We start from the raw sequence: 19,828 nt of genomic DNA, 5'->3' as shown, positions 1-19,828 counted from the left end.
ACTATTCCATGGTATCTTAGTCACATAATAATGATTACATGTCTTGCATTACTCATTTCATATGTATATACTGTATTCTATACTGTTCTATGGTGTCTTAGTCACTTAATGTTACATATCTGGTATTACTCATCTCATATGTATATACTGTATTCTATACTATTCTACTGTATCTTAGTCATTTCCGCTCTGACATCACTCGTCCATATGTATATAGTCTTAATTCATTGCTACTTAGATTTGTGGGTATTGGGTATATGTTGTGTAATTTGTTAGATATTACTTGTTAGATATTACTGCACTGTCAGAGCTAGAAGCACAAGCATTTTGCTACACCCGCAATAACATCTGCTAATCACGTGAATGTGACCAATAAAATTTGATTTGATGTTGATTTTAAGACATTCAGGGCCAGTTTGCCAGACACAGTTTAGAATCTCCACTGATAGTTTTTTAGTTAAGGACTAATTTTAACTCTGTGTCCCGGAAAGGAAAGGAACCCTCAAAGACCAGTAATTTATCAGTTTTTTAATCTAAAGAGCCATCTATCAGCCTCTTGTAAATACCCTACTACTAGGTAAAGCATTCAAGTAGTATTATGTAATATTCAGTAATAATATGCATGCTAACTGCCAGAAGTAATGGAAAAATACATTTCAGGAAAAAAACGTAACATCTATTTACTCTGGTAAATTACTTTCCAGAAGAAACTAGATTAATTTCAGCAGTGGTAGATGGGACCCATGATACTTAGAATGGACACAGTCCCTTACCCCTCTTGTTGGAGGACAGCCAGCCAGTCTTGACGGGTCCTTGGCTTGGAGCTGGACAGCTCGCAGCTGCCTTGCAAGCCTCTTGGTCTGTCTCCATAATGATGTGCTGCTTGCAACTGTTTAGAAATGTAATGGGGGATAGAGATATTACGAGAGAAGCTCAATCTGCTTCAAAAACACATAATATGTAATTCAGTGGAAGGCTAGACGTTATGCTAGGTGTACTGGGGGTATTCACATTTTTAGAACGAAACCTGGACATTGCCAAAAAAGTAGAGATTGGGAAAATGAATTCAGTCTAGGTAAATGCTGAAAGTAGATAGCTGTACTTATAAGTAATTAGAACATTTGCAATATAAACATACACGAAGGATCGTTTCAACAAACCTCATTAAAGGAAAAACCTTTCATTAGTCATTTAACAATGTAAATCTCTTTCTCCCTGTCCAAGCCTTGAGAAAGACATACATCTCACCTGCTAAGGATGTTGTTCCTTTCTACTCTTTGGCTCGACTCGAGCCTCAAAGCCGTGTGAAATGTCTTGGAGCCAAAGGTCAGAAAGATGCCTCACTGGTGATGTATTAACATCCGCTGGCGTTGCAATAAAATACTTTGGAACTCTATAACGGAGTTGCTGTAATTCCCACCAACAGCATAATCTCTCAGGTGATATTGACATCAGTAATGAAAGAAGTAACAATCGAAAGGTCATAAGGGCTAAACTGGTGTAGCAATGCTAAGCCAGTCTTACCATGTATTAAATAGAATGAAAATGTCAGGTGGTCAGCTGAAAAACACATTGGAATATTGAAGCCCATCTCCCATATTACACATACACAGAGTATACAGCATTTACAGTGCCTTCAGAAAGTATTCAGACCCCTTGACTTTTTCCACATTTTGTTACATAACAGCCTCATTCTTAAATTTCTTCCTCAGCAATCTACACAAAATATCCCATAATGTAATATACAGCAGGTCAGCCACCAGGGGGAGACTCGTCGAGGCAGACGGAGTATACATCACGAGGCGATGGCTCCCTTTGCTGGACGTGCCAGGTCTCGACGGGCTCTCTGGCCAGGACTAATTGGGGCTGATTGTGGTTTGTGAGTAATCAATTGCTGATTGCTTACCAGCTGGACGGGTCCCATAAAGCTGCCAGAAGGGCAGCACACGGAGAAGGGACTGGGGAAGAAAGGTTACTCCTGTATAGTTGGGGACGGTTCCTGAGGTAAAAGGAGGGAGTTCAGTATTTGTTCCCCACAGGATACAGGAAGACCTGGAGCCCAGAAGACGGCATCCCGGAGAGGGTCTCATGGGGGAGACCTATTCTTTTCTTTTGGTTTGTTATTCAAATAAACACCCTTGAAACCGAGCTAATCCTTCTCTGTCCGTGTCTGATCTGTGTAAACGTTTTCACCAAACCCCCTGGTCTGCCACAAGTGGTGGAGAATGCGGGCAATCTGATAACATGGTCAGATCAGGGTTGACGTTTACGAAGCATCAGCATGGACGAGTTGATAGCTCAGTTAGTCTGGGCCCAACAAGCCCAACAGGCGGTTCAGGAACGAACCCTGAAGGAACAGCGGCTACAAAACGTCCGCCTCGTTGAGGAAATCAGGAAGCTACAAGGAGGAGCGTCTACTGAATCACATCCAAACCAGTTTTAAAATCAAGCTAATGGAAGACGACGACATCGAAACATACCTCTATACGTTTGAACGGACAGCACTACGGGAAGGATGGCCAAGGCCGAAGTGGGCAAGTCTGCTAGCCCCGTTCCTCTCTGGGAATGCCCAAAAGGCATATTGGGCAAACGACAAACAGGCGGCTAACTATGACGGACTCAAACGGGAGATACTCAGCCGCTATGTGTACAGCCTGGCCCATCGGGCTCAACTGTTCTACAACTGGAGGTTCGTAGCCGACGCATCCCCCCGAGCCCAGATGAGCGACCTACTGCGCATCACCAGGGCATGGCTCCTAACCGACGTATCCACCTTCTCCATCCTAGACAAAGTGGTCCTGGATCGCTTCTTACGGGCATTACCCCACGACATGAAGAGGGCAGCAAGTCTATTCGCGCCCCAGACCTTGGAGGGCCTCCTAGAAGCAGTGGAGACGCATCAGAACACTCAGGCCCTGCTGAGTGGGAGCCAGGCCGAGTCAGCGACCCGTTTGAGGGGATGGAAGGACAGCCCCACCGCTGTGTACCCCGAACTGACAGTCGGCAGGGCCAAAGGACCGCAAACCCGTGGAGAGACGGCTGGGGTAGGGTTGACCCGCCACCGATGACCCCAGGTAGATGGAGACCAAAGGAGGTGTTTTGAGTGTGGCGCCCAGGGGCACATTGTCTAGAATTGCCCGGCTCGAGAGGAGTCGATGCCATCAGCAAGCCCCGGAGGCGAGGTGGGTCATGCAGTGAACTACGTCACCTCCTGTTGGGCGTTCCACGAATCAACTGCACCCATGGTCCCGGTGAAGGTTGACGGACACGACACGGAAGCTCTATTACCACGAGCCTGCTGAACCAGGGGGCCGAACGTGATAGGGATGGGGATGTCATTCGAAAACATAATGTTAACTTTCACTGCTATGCGGATGACACACAGCTGTACATTTCAATGAAACATGGTGAAGCCCCAAAATTGCCCTCGCTAGAAGCATGTGTTTCAGACATAAGGAAGTGGGTGGCTGCAAACTTTCTACTTTTAAACTCGGACAAAACAGAGATGCTTGTTCTAGGTCCCAAGAAACAAAGAGATCTTCTGTTGAATCTGACAATTAATCTTAATGGTTGTACAGTCGTCTCAAATAAAACTGTGAAGGACCTCGGCGTTACTCTGGACCCTGATCTCTCTTTTGAAGAACATATCAAGACCATTTCAAGGACAGCTTTTTTCCATCTACGTAACATTGCAAAAATCAGAAACTTTCTGTCCAAAAATGATGCAGAAAAATTCATCCATGCTTTTGTCATTTCTAGGTTAGACTACTGCAATGCTCTACTTTCCGGCTACCCGGATAAAGCACTTAATAAACTTCAGTTAGTGCTAAATACGGCTGCTAGAATCCTGACTAGAACCAAACAATTTGATCATATTACTCCAGTGCTAGCCTCCCTACACTGGCTTCCTGTCAAAGCAAGGGCTGATTTCAAGGTTTTACTACTAACCTACAAAGCATTACATGGGCTTGCTCCTACCTATCTCTCTGATTTGGTCCTGCCGTACATACCTACACCTACGCTACGGTCACAAGACGCAGGCCTCCTAATTGTCCCTAGAATTTCTAAGCAAACAGCTGGAGGTCTATAGGAGAACTCCATTTTTATGGAACGGTCTGCCTACCCTTTAAGTCTTTACTGAAGACTAATCTTTTCAGTGGGTCATATGATTGAGTGTAGTCTGGCCCAGGAGTGGGAAGATGAACGGAAAGGCTCTGGAGCAACGAACCGTCCTTGCTGTCTCTGCCTGGCCGGTTCCCCTCTTTCCACTGGGATTCTCTGCATGCAGTGCATGCTAACCAAGGTTGCCAGGTGCACAGTGTTTCCTCCGACACATTGGTGCAGATGGCTTCCGGGTTGGATGCGCGCTGTGTTAAGAAGCAGTGCGGCTTGGTTGTGTATCGGAGGACGCATGACTTTCAACCTTCGTCTCTCCCGAGCCCGTACGGGAGTTGTAACGATGAGACAAGCTACTAAACAATTGGATACCACGAAATTGGGGATTAAAAAAGGGGTACAAGTAAATGATTTCTTATTTTTAAATTGTCTTTATCATGCAAATGTATGAACATGAAAATCTACTGTCCATCAGGTTAGGGGTGTGGGTGGTTATGAGCCCAAATGGGCAGTATCAGCGCATGCAAATTCTTCTAGGGAGATCTATAAGGCAGGTAGGCCATAGGCAGGTAGCCTAGTGGTTAGAGCGTTGGGCCAGTAACCGAAAGGTTGCTGGATCAAATCCCCGAGCTGACAAGATAGAATTCTGCCGCTGAGCAAGGCAGTGGACATGGACGTCAATTATGTCAATCCCCCGTACCTCTCTGATTCAGAGGGGTTGGGTTAAATGCAGAAGTCACATTTCAGTTGAATGCATTCAGGTGTGCAACTGACTAGGTATCCCCCTTTCCCTATACAGAATACAATATTATCCATCTGACAAAGTACATGAAATGGCATGCAAATGGTTAATTTTGAATACTAAACTGAACACCATGCCATACTGGTATACATACAGTAAATACCACTCAGATGAAACAATCTGATCTGTAGAGCAATCGTAAGGAAAGATACGTAAGCCTACATGTAGTATGACTATACAATGGGTGTACAAAACATTAATAACATCATCCCTGAACATTAAGAACAGCCCCCCCCCCCCCCTTTTGACCTCAAAATAGCCTCAGTTCAGTGGGGCATGGACTCGAGGCGTCGAAAGCTTTCCACTGGGATGTTGACTCTAATGTTTCCCACATTTGTTTCAAGTTGGCTGGATGTCCTTTAGGTGGTGGACCATTCTTGATACACACGGAAAACTGTTGAGCGTGGAAAACCCAAGCAGCATTGCATTTCTTGACACAAACCGGTGTGCCTGGGTCCTACTGCCATACCACTTTCAAAGGCACTTAAATCTTTGGTCTTGCCCATTCATGCTCTGAATGGCACACACACACAATCCATGTCTCAATTGTCTCCAGGCTTAGAAAATCCTTCTTTAACCTGTCTCCTCCCATTCATCTACACTGATTGAAGTAGATTTAACAAGTGACATCAATAAGCGACCATAGCTTTCACTTGGATTCACCTGGTCAGTCTATATCATGGAAATGTAAAAAGTCTTCAATAAACCTTCAAACACATGGCCCATTATATGCCATTGTAAATTATAACAAACCCAAGAGTTTACAGTGCTCCTAGGAAATTTACATGACACACATATATATATATATATATATATATATATATATAAATAAAAGACTAGCAAGTTATCAGTAGCCCAGCTTATGTCTATAAAATACAAACTTTGAAAAGATATTTACATTCACGATAATCTTTTTAAAATAACAGCAGAGGCTTGCTTTACAACAATAACGTCAATGAATGACATTAGGAGAAATATTTGAACCATTTGAACACGTATAACCTCGTTCGTAGCGTTATACCTAGTAGGAGATGGAGAGCATGTCTGAAGCGAGTGCTTTGCAGGAAGCATTACTGTCAAGTCAAGCTAGTGGAGGACTACAATGTCCTTTTCCTGGCTGGCCGACTTCGTATAAATCCTTCTGGAAGTCTTCTTTTCTCATTATTTCATACATAATTATAATGTATAGCAGTTATGTAAACAGAGCAAAGTGGATTGGGCTCTTGAACTACATGCTTGTGATGTGGGAAATGTCAAAAACCAATGACAAGACATGCTGTGGGTTGCAAATTTGGTTCCTTGCAAGTTATGGGAATAAAGCCATACGTTTCCTGACCAGTAAAAGTGAAAGCATTCGGCGGGGTTTATTTTTAGGTTGCAGGGAGGTTCTGAGAACATTTTACTCTGGTTCTTTGAAAGTTTTCCTGGGAGGTTTTATTTATTCTCTGAGAACAGAAATGAAAGATTATTGTTTTTTAAATAACTTCCTTTAAAACTTCACTGAATTTTTCAATAAGACTTATATAAATAAAACTGCTATCTTATTTTGGGTTAACTTTTTTGAACTCCAAGCATATGCATTGTTTGTGTGTGACACGGCGGCAATGAGAATCGAACCAATAATGTTCTGTTCTCTAATTAGTCCACGGCACCACCAGCATGGAGCTAGTGTGCCTTGTTTTTTTTTTTTTTTACAAAAACAAAACTGTTCATTTTAGTCTTTTCAAACAAACCCCAATGTCAAAGGAAACAAGCACTCATTAAGATCAGGTGTGGCCAATTAGTCGGTGCAGCCAACACATGGACACACTTAACATGATACAATTTTTTTGTGTTATAGCCTGAATTCAAAATTGATTAAATGGATTTATTCTCACCCATCTACGCACATTACCCTATAAACACAAGTGAAAACATGTTTTTATAAAATGTTGCATATTTATTGAAATGAAATACAGAAATATGTTGTACAATATTTGCATATTAGTCATTAAACAATTCTTCAAGCTCTGTCAAGTTGGTTGTTGATCATTGCGAGACAGCCATTTTCAAATCTTGCCTTAGATTTTTAAGCCGATTTAAGGGTGTGTTCATAAATTCAATCTGGTGTGCTAGAGAGTGCTCTGAGTGCGTTTTGGGCGTTCGTAAATTCAGTGTTGTCAGATTGTACATTAGTATATTTAGAGCATTTTGCCCTTGGAGCGTTCAGAGCACACACTGGATACTCTGGCTGAGGAGTAGGGTTGATATGAGCGTTCTGACCTCACAACGGCAGTCAAGCACCCAAGATAACTGGCTAACGTTGGCTAGCTACTTCAAGACACAAATGAGAGAACACCTCACTCTGACCATTTTACTCACCATAGTAGAGCTGGTTAGGCTGTTTTCATGTTATCCAGAGCATTGGTATCTGTGCTGCTGGCAACAATTTAATTACGTTTTTTTTTGCAGACGTTTACTGACACCGGCCATATTCAACGGGTGTTGAGCGTTTGTAAAATCAGCAGTTATTCTGCGCTCTGGCACACTCAGACGAGGGTACTCTGAAATCGGAGTAGATAGGGTGCTGTTCGGAAAAAATCACTGGCTAAGTCAAAACTGTAACTAGGCCACTCAAGAAGATTCAATGTTGTCTTCGTAAGCTACTCCAGTGTATATTTGGCCTTGTGTTTTAGGTTATTTTGTTGGGAAGCAGACTGAACCAGATTTTTCTCTAGGATTCTGCCTGTGCTTAGCTCTATTCCATTTCTATTTATTAAAAAAACATGCTAGTCTTGCCAATGATAAGCATACAGTCAGTATCCATAACATGATGTAGCCACCACTATTCTCAAAAATATGAAGAGTGGTACTCAGTGATGTTGGATTTGTCCCAAACATAACACTTTGAAAACTGTCTTCTGCCCCTCCCAAAAGATAGAATTTGTAGATACAGTGCCTTGCGAAAGTATTCGGCCCCCTTGAACTTTGCGACCTTTTGCCACATTTCAGGCTTCAAACATAAAGATATGAAACTGTATTTTTTTGTGAAGAATCAACAACAAGTGGGACACAATCATGAAGTGGAACGACATTTATTGGATATTACAAACTTTTTAACAAATCAAAAACTGAAAAATTGGGCGTGCAAAATTATTCAGCCCCTTTACTTTCAGTGCAGCAAACTCTCTCCAGAAGTTCAGTGAGGATCTCTGAATGATCCAATGTTGACCTAAATGACTAATGATGATAAATACAATCCACCTGTGTGTAATCAAGTCTCCGTATAAATGCACCTGCACTGTGATAGTCTCAGAGGTCCGTTAAAAGCGCAGAGAGCATCATGAAGAACAAGGAACACACCAGGCAGGTCCGATATACTGTTGTGAAGAAGTTTAAAGCCGGATTTGGATACAAAAAGATTTCCCAAGCTTTAAACATCCCAAGGAGCACTGTGCAAGCGATAATATTGAAATGGAAGGAGTATCAGACCACTGCAAATCTACCAAGACCTGGCCGTCCCTCTAAACTTTCAGCTCATACAAGGAGAAGACTGATCAGAGATGCAGCCAAGAGGCCCATGATCACTCTGGATGAACTGCAGAGATCTACAGCTGAGGTGGGAGACTCTGTCCATAGGACAACAATCAGTCGTATATTGCACAAATCTGGCCTTTATGGAAGAGTGGCAAGAAGAAAGCCATTTCTTAAAGATATCCATAAAAAGTGTCGTTTAAAGTTTGCCACAAGCCACCTGGGAGACACACCAAACATGTGGAAGAAGGTGCTCTGGTCAGATGAAACCAAAATGGAACTTTTTGGCAACAATGCAAAACGTTATGTTTGGCGTAAAAGCAACACAGCTGAACACACCATCCCCACTGTCAAACATGGTGGTGGCAGCATCATGGTTTGGGCCTGCTTTTCTTCAGCAGGGACAGGGAAGATGGTTAAAATTGATGGGAAGATGGATGGAGCCAAATACAGGACCATTCTGGAAGAAAACCTGATGGAGTCTGCAAAAGACCTGAGACTGGGACGGAGATTTGTCTTCCAACAAGACAATGATCCAAAACATAAAGCAAAATCTACAATGGAATGGTTCAAAAATAAACATATCCAGGTGTTAGAATGGCCAAGTCAAAGTCCAGACCTGAATCCAATCGAGAATCTGTGGAAAGAACTGAAAACTGCTGTTCACAAATGCTCTCCATCCAACCTCACTGAGCTCGAGCTGTTTTGCAAGGAGGAATGGGAAAAAAATTCAATCTCTCGATGTGCAAAACTGATAGAGACATACCCCAAGTGACTTACAGCTGTAATCGCAGCAAAAGGTGGCGCTACAAAGTATTAACTTAAGGGGGCTGAATAATTATGCACGCCCAATTTTTCAGTTTTTGATTTGTTAAAGAAGTTTGAAATATCCAATAAATGTCGTTCCACTTCATGATTGTGTCCCACTTGTTGTTGATTCTTCACAAAAAAATACAGTTTTATATCTTTATGTTTGAAGCCTGAAATGTGGCAAAAGGTCGCAAAGTTCAAGGGGGCCGAATACTTTCGCAAGGCACTGTAATTGGCCCTCTTTCTGGGACTCACCCACAAACAGGACCAAGCCTGGCCTGCTGAGGAGTGATGGACTCCATCCTCGCTGCAGGGGGGAGGGGGGGTCTCATCTTATCTATGAACATAGACAGGGCTCTAACTCCTCTAGCTCCACAATGAGACAGAGTGCAGGCCAGGCAGCAGGCTGTTAGCCAGCCTCCCAGCTTACTGGAGTCTGCCACTAGCACAATCAGCATAGTCAGCTCAGGTATCCCCATTGAGACCTTGTCTGTGCCTTGATCTAGGTTGAGCAAAACAAAACATGGAGGTGTTTGCCTTAGCAATCTCACTGGAATAAAGACCTCCTCCATTCCTGTCATTATTGAAAGAGATTGTGATGTCTCACATCTCAAAATTGGGTTACTTAATGTTAGATCCCTCACTTCTAAGGCAGTCATAGTCAATTAACTAATCACTGATCATAATCTTGATGTGATTGGCCTGACTGAAAAAGGGCTCATGCCTGATATATTTAGTGTGTTAAATGAGTCCTCTCCTCCTGGATAAACTAGTGACCATATCCCCCACGCATTCCGCAAAGGCAGAGGTGTTGCTAACATTTATGATAGCAAATTTCAATTTACCAACAACAAAAAAAGACAGCGTTTTCATCTTTTGAGCTTCTAGTCATGAAATCTATGCAGCCTACTCAATCACTTTTTATAGCTACTGTTTACAGACCTCCTGTGTTCCTCAACAGAGTTCCCTGAATTTCTATTGGACCTTGTAGTTATGGCAGATAATATAAACATTTTTGGTGACTCACATGGAAAAGTCTACAGACCCACTCCAAAAGGCTTTCGGAGCCATCATCGACTCAGTGGGTTTTGTCCAACATGTCTGCGGAACTACTCATTGCCACACTCATGCCCTGGATCTAGTTTCGTCCCGTGGAATAAATATTGTGGATCTAAATGTTTTTCCTCATAATCCTGGACTATCGGACACCATGTTATTACGTTTGCAATCACAACAAATAATCTGCTCAGACCCCAACCCAGGATCAACAAAAGCCGTGCTATAAATTCAAAGATTCCTAAGTGCCCTTCCAGACTTCCTCCATCTACCCAAGGATGTTGGAGTACAAAAATCTGTTAATCACCTAACTGAGGATCTTAATTTTACCATGCGTAATACTCTAGATGCAGTCACACCCCTAAAAACCAAAAACATTTGTCACAAGAAATTTGATCCCTGGAATACAGAAAATACCCGAGCCCTGAAGCAAGCTTCCAGAAAATTGGACCGGAAATGGTGCTCCAACAAACTGGAAGTCTTCCGACTAGCTTGGAAAGACAGTAAGGTGCAATATCGAAGAGCCCTCACTGCAGCTCAATCATCTTATTTTTCCAACCTAATTGAGTTGAATAAGAACACTTCAGCAGTGATAAATTCATGAACTTATTTAATGAAAAGATCATGAACATTAGAATGCAAATTACGGACTCCACTTTGAATCTGTGTATTTCTCCAAAGTTCAGTTATCCTGAGTTAGCACAGAACTGCCTGGACCTAGGATCAATGTAGACGCTCAAGTTTTTGTTATCCTGTATCTCTTGACACGTTCATGAAAATAGTCATGGCCTCTGGACCCTATTCCAACTATACTACTGAAAGAGCTACTTCCTGTAGTTAGTCCTCCTATGTTGAACATAATAAATGGCTCCCTATCCACCGGATGTGTACCAAATAAAGCCTCTCTTGAAAAAGCCAAACATCGACCTGGATTTTTTTTTTTTACTATTGGCCTATATCGAATCTCCCATTCCTCTCCCTGCCTTCCTGAAGACAAATAATGTATATAAAATGCTTCAGTCTGGTTTTAGACCCATTTAGCACTGAGATGGCATTCGGGAAGGTGGTAAATTACCTTTTAATGGCGTCAGACCAAGGTTCTCCATCTGTCATTGTGCTCCTAGACCCTTGTGCTGAGTTTGACACCATCGATCACCACATTCTTTTGGAGAGATTAGAAACCCTAATTGGTCTACACGGACAAGTTCTTGCCTGGTTTCAATCTTATCTGTCGGAAAGATATGTTTGTTTCTGTGGATGGTTTGTCCTCTGACAAATCAATTGTAGATTTCAGCGTTCCTCAAGGTTCCATTTTAGGACCCCTATTGTTTTCACTATACAGTGCCTTGCGAAAGTATTCGGCCCCCTTGAACTTTGCGACCATTTGCCACATTTCAGGCTTCAAACATAAAGATATAAAACTGTATTTTTTTGTGAAGAATCAACAACAAGTGGGACACAATCATGAAGTGGAACGACATTTATTGGATATTTCAAACTTTTTTAACAAATCAAAAACTGAAAAATTGGGCGTGCAAAATTATTCAGCCCCTTTACTTTCAGTGCAGCAAACTCTCTCCAGAAGTTCAGTGAGGATCTCTGAATGATCCAATGTTGACCTAAATGACTAATGATGATAAATACAATCCACCTGTGTGTAATGCACCTGCACTGTGATAGTCTCAGAGGTCTGTTAAAAGCGCAGAGAGCATCATGAAGAACAAGGAACACACCAGGCAGGTCCGATATACTGTTGTGAAGAAGTTTAAAGCCGGATTTGGATACAAAAAGATTTCCCAAGCTTTAAACATCCCAAGGAGCACTGTGCAAGCGATAATATTGAAATGGAAGGAGTATCAGACCACTGCAAATCTACCAAGACCTGGCCGTCCCTCTAAACTTTCAGCTCATACAAGGATAAGACTGATCAGAGATGCAGCCAAGAGGCCCAAGATCACTCTGGATGAACTGCAGAGATCTACAGCTGAGGTGGGAGACTCTGTCCATAGGACAACAATCAGTCGTATATTGCACAAATCTGGCCTTTATGGAAGAGTGGCAAGAAGAAAGCCATTTCTTAAAGATATCCATAAAAAGTGTTGTTTAAAGTTTGCCACAAGCCACCTGGGAGACACACCAAACATGTGGAAGAAGGTGCTCTGGTCAGATGAAACCAAAATGGAACTTTTTGGCAACAATGCAAAACGTTATGTTTGGCGTAAAAGCAACACAGCTGAACACACCATCCCCACTGTCAAACATGGTGGTGGCAGCATCATGGTTTGGGCCTGCTTTTCTTCAGCAGGGACAGGGAAGATGGTTAAAATTGATGGGAAGATGGATGGAGCCAAATACAGGACCATTCTGGAAGAAAACCTGATGGAGTCTGCAAAAGACCTGAGACTGGGACGGAGATTTGTCTTCCAACAAGACAATGATCCAAAACATAAAGCAAAATCTACAATGGAATGGTTCAAAAATAAATGTGGCAAAAGGTCGCAAAGTTCAAGGGGGCCGAATACTTTCGCAAGGCACTGTATATTCTACCTCTTGGTGATGTCATTCGGAAATACAATGTCAACTTTCACTGCTATGCGGACGACACACAGCTGTACATTTCGATGAAACATGGTGAAGCCCCAAAATTGCCTACCCTGGAAGCCTGTGTTTCAGACATAAAGAAGTGGATGGGGGCAAATGTTTCACTTTTAAACTCGCTCAAAACAGAGTTGCCCCAAGATACAAAGAGATCTGGGGTTGGATCTGACAATTAATCTTGATGGTTGTACAGTCGTCTCAAATAAAACTGTGAAGGACCTCAGCGTTACTCTGGACCATGATCTCTCTTTTGACGAACATATTAAGAATATTTAAAGGACAGCTTTATTCCATCTTCGTAACATTACAAAAATCTAAAACTTTTTGTCCAAAAATTTGGCAGAAAGGCAAATCCATGCTTTTGTCACTTCTAGATTGGGGCGGCAGGGTAGCCTAGTGGTTAGAGCGTTGGACTAGTAACCGGAAGGTTGTGAGTTCAAACCCCCGAGCTGACAAGGTACAAATCTGTCGTTCTGCCCCTGAACAGGCAGTTAACCCACTGTTCCCAGGCCGTCATTGAAAATAAGAGTTTGTTCTTAACTGACTTGCCTGGTTAAATAAAGGTAAAAAAATAAATAAAATTAAACTACTGCAATGCTCTACTCTCTGGCTACCCAGATAATGTACAAAATAAACTTCAGTTAGTGCTAAACACAGATGCTAGATTCCTGACTAGAATCAAAACAAAGTATCATATTACTCCAGTGCTAGCCACTCTACATTGGCTTCATGTTAAGGTTAGGGCTGATTTCAAGGTTTTACTGCTAACCTACAAAGCATTGCATGGGCTTCCTACCTGTCTCTCCGATTTGGTCTTGCCGTACATACCTACACGTACACTACGGTCACAAGACGCAGGCCTCCTTATTATCCTTTAGAATTTCTATAGCAAACAGCTGGAGGCATGGCTTTCTCCTATAGAGCTCTATTTCTATGGAATGGTCTGCCTATCCATGTGAGAAATGCAGACTCGGTCTCAACCTTTAAGTCTTTACTGAAGACTCATCTCTTCAGTAGGTCCTATGATTGAGTGTAGTCCTGCACAGGGGTGCAAAAGTGAACGGCAAGGCACTGGAACAACAAACTGCTGTTGCTGTCTCTGCCTGGCCGGCTCCCCTCTCTTTACTGGGATTGAGTTGGCTGAGTCACAGATTTTCCTGTCCAGTTTGCGCCCCCTCGGGCTTGTGCGGTGGAGGAGATCTATACTCAGCCTTGTCTCAGGGTAGTACGTTGGTGGTCTGTTGATATCCCTCTAGTGGTGTGGGGGCTGTGCTTTGGTAAAATGAGTGGGGTTATATCCTGCCTGGTTGGCCCTGTCCGGGGGTATCGTTGGACGGGGTCACAGTGTCCCGCGACCCACCCTTGTCTCAGTCTCCAATATCTATGCTGCAATAGTCTATCTGCCAGGGGGCTAGGGTCAGTCTGTTATATCTGGTGTAATTCTCCTGTCTTATCTGGTGTCCTGTGTGAATTTAAGTTTGTCCCCTCTAATTTTGTCTTTCTCCCTTGCTCCCTCCCCTCCCGGAGGACCTGGCCTTATGACTCCTGGCTGTCCCCAGACCACCCGGTCATGCTGCTGCTCCAGTTTCAACAGTTCTGCCTGCGGCTAGAACATTACCAAAATGTAAATTAATTGTCACCATGTTTTAACTTTTAGGAAACACTCTATTAAAGTAATGAAATACCAAGTCCAGGTACAAAAGGCACAGAAGAAAATTATTTGTTTCTGGCCATTTTGAGCCTGTAATCGATCCCACAAATGCTGATGCTCCAGATACTCAACTAGTCTAAAGAAGGCCAGTTGCATTGCTTCTTTAATTAGCACATCAGTTTTCAGCTGTGCTAACATAATTTCAAAAGGGTTTTCTAATGATTGATTAGAAATTATAAACTTGGATTAGCTAATACAACATGCCATTGGAACACAGGAGTGATGGTTGCTGATAATGGGCCTCTGTACACCTATGTAGATATTCCATAAAAAATCTGCCGTTTCCAGCTACAATAGTAATTTACAACATTAACAATGTCTACACTGTATTTCGGATCAATTTGATGTTATTTTAATGGTTAAAAAAATGTGATTTTCTTTCAAAAACAAGGACACCAAACTTTTGAACGGAAGTGTACATATTACCTCAATTACCGGTATAGCCTCAATATTGTTATTTTATTGTGTTACTTTAAAAAAATATATAATTTTGTATTTTTGTGCAAATATTATCTTACTTAAAAAAAAAAAAAACTCTGCATTGTTGCTTAAGGGCTAGTAAGTAAGCATTTCACGGTAAGGTCTACCTACACCTGTTGTATTCGGCACGTGACAAATAAAATTGGATTTGATGCCAAGAAAATAAGAATGTTTGTTCCAAAGCCAAGAAACTAACCTGCACAATTCCTAGAAAGTTGTGGGAAGGTTGTATGCAAAATAACTATAGAACAACCACGCTTTCACCAAGCTCTAAGAAACTGATGGTTCTCAGAACGTTATGTGTTAGCTGGGTATTTTAGGCGAAAATCATATTTTAATGAGAGTCACAGCTGAAGCATTCATCACATTATGTTTCTGTCATACAAGTATTTTTTTTCCAGTTAAAAGGAGAAAGTGTTCTGAGGTGAATTTGAAAATGTTTGGGCTGTTTATGAATTCCACTGGGTGCATAGATCAGGTGTGTAGGAGCCACACGATTTGACCCACAGTGTGGTACCCAGCTTTTTAATACTTGAGTGAGCAGTATACAAAAGGCCAACTTGAGTGCTATGGCTAGGCCTGCCACTTTCGTGTATTGCTGATATAAACTGTATATAAGAGGAGGCCAGTTGTGTGCCAGTGAAGTCATCCCTCTCAGAGGTGTTGTATTCTTTTTTTTAACAAGTGTTTGAGACATTCACCCTTGGTCATGGGGCCCCATCTAAACACATAATTAGTCATCCAATAATGGAGAAGTGGCATGGGAGAGAGACGGCACTAAGTGCACTGGCATCGTTCACGTTGTCTCCTTCCATCATAGATGTCACTTCACTACCATTTACAGTCATCTTTGGTTGAGGTGCACAGCTGAGACTCAGGCTTTGTATAAACTGTGTTCATGTTACTGGGCAGCTACCATGACAAAGCTAAGTGACGAGTCTTACCACTGACTTTGTGAGTTTTTAGGTTTTTTTGGATAGTTAGTTATTCATTTAATTTGGAAGTTGCGACATTTGAATGGATAAAACCAAGAGAACAACTCCTTTCAATAAATAATTTATGAGATAAATTAAATCACAAATAAATCACATCATTTGTGAGAAAAAAAATCAACAAGCTCATGATGCTGGCTGGGGGGAAGCCTAAAGGTTTTTCTCGAGAACTTAGTTAATACTGACGCAGAGTGGCACTGGAAATTGCGCAGGTTTTTGGGGAGTCAAGTGACAACTGTTAGTGATGATGGGACATAAAAATGATACAGTGTTCTTTCTTACCATCCATCTACAGTCTGGGTTTTGCTGATGAGACGTTGACATCTTGCTTGCTTGCTGTGAGTCGAGAGAGCATTTTCATGTTTTTCCATCCACTGGACATTTGGCGAGGTTGAGGACAATTTAAGCTATTGGACAACAGCAAACATGAAACGTGGAATTTACAAGACAAACATCTGTCGCAGTGTCTGCTTGGATTTGAATGGATTTATGAAGTAGCCTAAAGAACGGCTATCTAAAAAAGAACAAATAGCGTGCATTTGATAGCCTACTTCTGGATTGGAAACATGAACGATACACGTAATTCATCTACACATACGTTGCCTGACAAGACAGCTGAAGCGATGGCTGTACCGGTATTAATGTTTGCAGTTGGTGTCATTGGAAATATAATAGCAATAGCCGCTCTTTCTGGATCCAAGCAGGAGCGCAAATCCTCCGCGTTCTTCGCCCTAGTTTGTGGTTTGGCTGTGACGGATCTGCTTGGGACTTGTTTGGCCAGCCCAATCACTATAGCAACTTACCTCAATGAAAATGTGTTATATGATAATACTAACCTTTGTGAATTCCATTCCTTTTTGTTGCTGTTCTTCGGAGTGGCTGGGCTAAGTATCATATGCGCAATGTCTGCTGAGCGCTACCTCGCGATATGCTGCCCTTACACTTACCAAAGATGGGGAATTGACCAACATTTTGCACGCAAGTGCTTGTTTTGCATTTATCTCAGCAACATTGCGTTTTGTTGTCTCCCAGTGATGGGTATGGCTGGAAGCATTTGTCAGCCCTCCAAAACGTGGTGCTTCATCAACTGGAGGGCTGATAAGACACTGCCTGCAACATATTCGTTTTTATATGCCAGTGTGAGTTTTTTACTGATATTGATGACGATAGTACTCAACTTTGCAGTTTGTGGCAATCTGTTGATAATGCGTCGCAGGAAAATCCAAAGTCCAGTTACAAGAGGGAGCGCACGGGCGCGCTGGAAAGCGCTTTCCTCCGGCGTGGAAGCGCAAATGATGACGGTGCTCATGGTGACCTCCGTGGTTGTTTTAGGTTGCTCAGCGCCGCTGGTGGTAAGAAACATTTTGTCTTAATATTATGCTTTCGTGTAGGTTACCTAAGAGAGAAGCAGTACACCTAACATCTATTTTTATTCTGCTGTAGGTACGCGTATTTTCTAACCAGATAACATGGACCGAGAATTCCCATGCAGATTTGATGGCTATTCGGATCGCCTCGGTCAACGCCATTCTTGACCCTTGGATCTACATCCTCCTGAGAAGGACTTTGTTCCGTAAGATTCAGAGATTCTCTAAAGTGTTTTACATTGGTCGCAAAAGCAAAGCACCCATGTTGCCAGTAAAATCATCACAAAGGACATTCCACTACCAAGGAGACATTACAAACACCCATGTATTCACACCTCTGTGAAGCTCCTTGCATAAAAAACATAATTCACCTGCCCGCCACAGTCGCCTAGTGCGCTCACGTCACCCAGGTTGGGACAAAGCTTGCCATTTCTCCCCACAAGTTGTCCGATATCCAGTCTCACAATGTGTTCTGTCGATATAATTGATGATGGGTGGCAATTCACCTGTTTTAAATATATAACTTTCAAAAACAGTAGATGAATTAAACAAATTAATCATGTAACAGTAAAATTATAGATAGTACCATGGGCTCAAGCATTTGGCTCAATCACAGCTATGTATACGTTTTACACAAACAATAAATATGACATTGTGAAGTTAAAGAGATCCGTTGTATGAACACCAGGTGTGTTTAGTGCTGCTAACCAATTCAGACGTTTTAAGTTCATTGGTAATATCAATGAGCAAAGAGTGGGTCTACGGAATGATTAGGTTTTGAGTCTGTTTAGTGTTGGCCTGAGATGACCCCTTGTTTTTCCCCATCGTGGCCACAGAGAGGTTGTTCATTACTTGGTTAAAGGTCCAATGCAGCCGTTTTTTATCACAATACCAAATAATTTCCGGATAACAATTAAGTACCTCACTGTGATTGTTTTGAATTAAAATGGTCAAAAATTAACAAATAACTTCTTAGCAAAGAGCAATTCTTCAAGCAAGAATTATGCTAGGACTCTCTGGGATTGGTCTGAGCGGGAAGGCTCAAACGGAAAACTAGCTATTGGCAGAAAGGTTTCGAACTCTCTTCCTTATTGGTCTATTTGGTGATGTCACCAGGCAGACCAAAATTGCATCCCACCCACACAGGCAGAAATTTCAGGCGGCCTTTGAAAACAGCTCTTACACTAAAAGGGCATTAAACATAATTTTCACAATTTTACAGTATTATTCCAACCTTATAGTGTGGAAATATATATAAAACACACAAAAAATCTAGTTTTTGTTTGCACTGAGCCTCTAACCAAGACCCTTGTTGATAGAGTCACTTTGTCATCACCCTTAGCGGTGTTGGCAGAAAGCGGATGTTGCAAGATCAGGGATACTTCTCTTTCCCCTGAAAAACGGAAGTGGGGACTTCACTTAAATATGGTTTTTAACAGAGGTGGCGCCTCCCCTTCACAACGAATCACGCCAATACTTTTCTTTTCTTGAAACTTGCATAAAGTAGAGCTCAACTTTTTCTACCGCTCTGCTAGCAGGGTTCTCGCTGCTCACCTTCCCACAATCTCCCTCACATTTCTCTGTGTTCCCTCATTGAAAATGAAAAGGGGGAAAAACTTATCCTGCCGAATTCGTTGTTGGTGAAAACCCACTGTCAGGCGTCATTCTATCCCTGTTATGTTAGGTTACTGTGCCATAGACCCCTGAGGGGCTAATGGATCAAGCTCAAAGGCAGTTAATGCACAAGATGTAGTTTAATCTCCCGGATCTACTCTGTACCCTGAAGGGGCAACAAACGCAAAGTAACAGACATTTCACATCAGACACTTTGGTGTCTCTTCTGCAGAGTTGTAAACAACCTCAGAGGAGCAGGATGTGTCCAAGTGTTTTTCTCAAAACTTTGGACTGAATTCTAAACACTGTCCAGCAACTATACTTGCGACTGCAGTTACTCTCAAAAAACAGGCGTTGAACTTTGTCATGGAGGTCATGGGAGAGAGACTTCCCAGGGAGATGATTAGTTCCCCTAGGTTGTGTTCCTATTTTCTACCCTTCACCCAGAAATGTGCACTTGTTCACTTCCACTCATGCATTTAAAAGTATTGGATTGGTGAAAGCGGCTGGAGGGACTTTCCACCTGTTCCTTTTAAAGGAATGTACTGGCACAAATCAACGTTTATTGGTCACGTACATACACAGTTTAGCAGATGTTATAGCAGTTGCAGTGAAATAATTATGTTACTAGCTCCTAACATGCAGTAAAATGTCAAACAAGTATCCAAATAATTTAAATATTCGTAAAAAAGTACAGCAAAAAAAAAAAAACGTTGGTAAGAATCCAATTAATAACCCAAATAGCACTGTAACAGTAATCAAAATGCAA

The 19,828-nt window shown here is 42.1% G+C and overlaps 2 protein-coding genes across 4 annotated transcripts in view; one reads left to right on the top strand and one right to left on the bottom strand.

Annotated features, from left to right (window-relative positions):
- Positions 1–17,041, bottom strand: part of LOC110524157 (disabled homolog 2) — a 25,635-nt gene extending 8,594 nt beyond the window's left edge. Inside the window, exons 1-3 of one of the 3 annotated variants that reach the window (XM_021603542.2) lie at positions 16,915–17,041; positions 16,361–16,485; positions 774–889 (exon numbers count right to left, since the gene is read on the bottom strand). In XM_021603542.2, the coding sequence (XP_021459217.2) occupies positions 774–889; positions 16,361–16,485; positions 16,915–16,929 (256 nt within the window). In that variant the 5' untranslated portion in view covers positions 16,930–17,041. Of the gene's footprint in view, positions 1–773; positions 890–1,160; positions 1,708–16,360; positions 16,486–16,914 lie in introns of those variants that run through there. The other 2 variants (XM_021603544.2, XM_036977965.1) reach the window with 2 other exon arrangements.
- On the top strand, positions 15,371–19,828 carry LOC110524158 (prostaglandin E2 receptor EP4 subtype). The gene is made up of 2 exons (XM_021603545.2): positions 15,371–17,430; positions 17,522–19,828. Exons 1-2 carry the CDS (start codon positions 16,645–16,647, stop codon positions 17,786–17,788), a joined length of 1,053 nt encoding a protein of 350 aa, XP_021459220.1. The 5' UTR covers positions 15,371–16,644; the 3' UTR covers positions 17,789–19,828.

The sequence above is a fragment of the Oncorhynchus mykiss genome, chromosome 5, assembly GCF_013265735.2.
Source record: "Oncorhynchus mykiss isolate Arlee chromosome 5, USDA_OmykA_1.1, whole genome shotgun sequence".
Taxonomy (NCBI): domain Eukaryota; kingdom Metazoa; phylum Chordata; class Actinopteri; order Salmoniformes; family Salmonidae; genus Oncorhynchus; species Oncorhynchus mykiss.
This window is presented reverse-complemented; position numbering and strand designations above follow the sequence as displayed.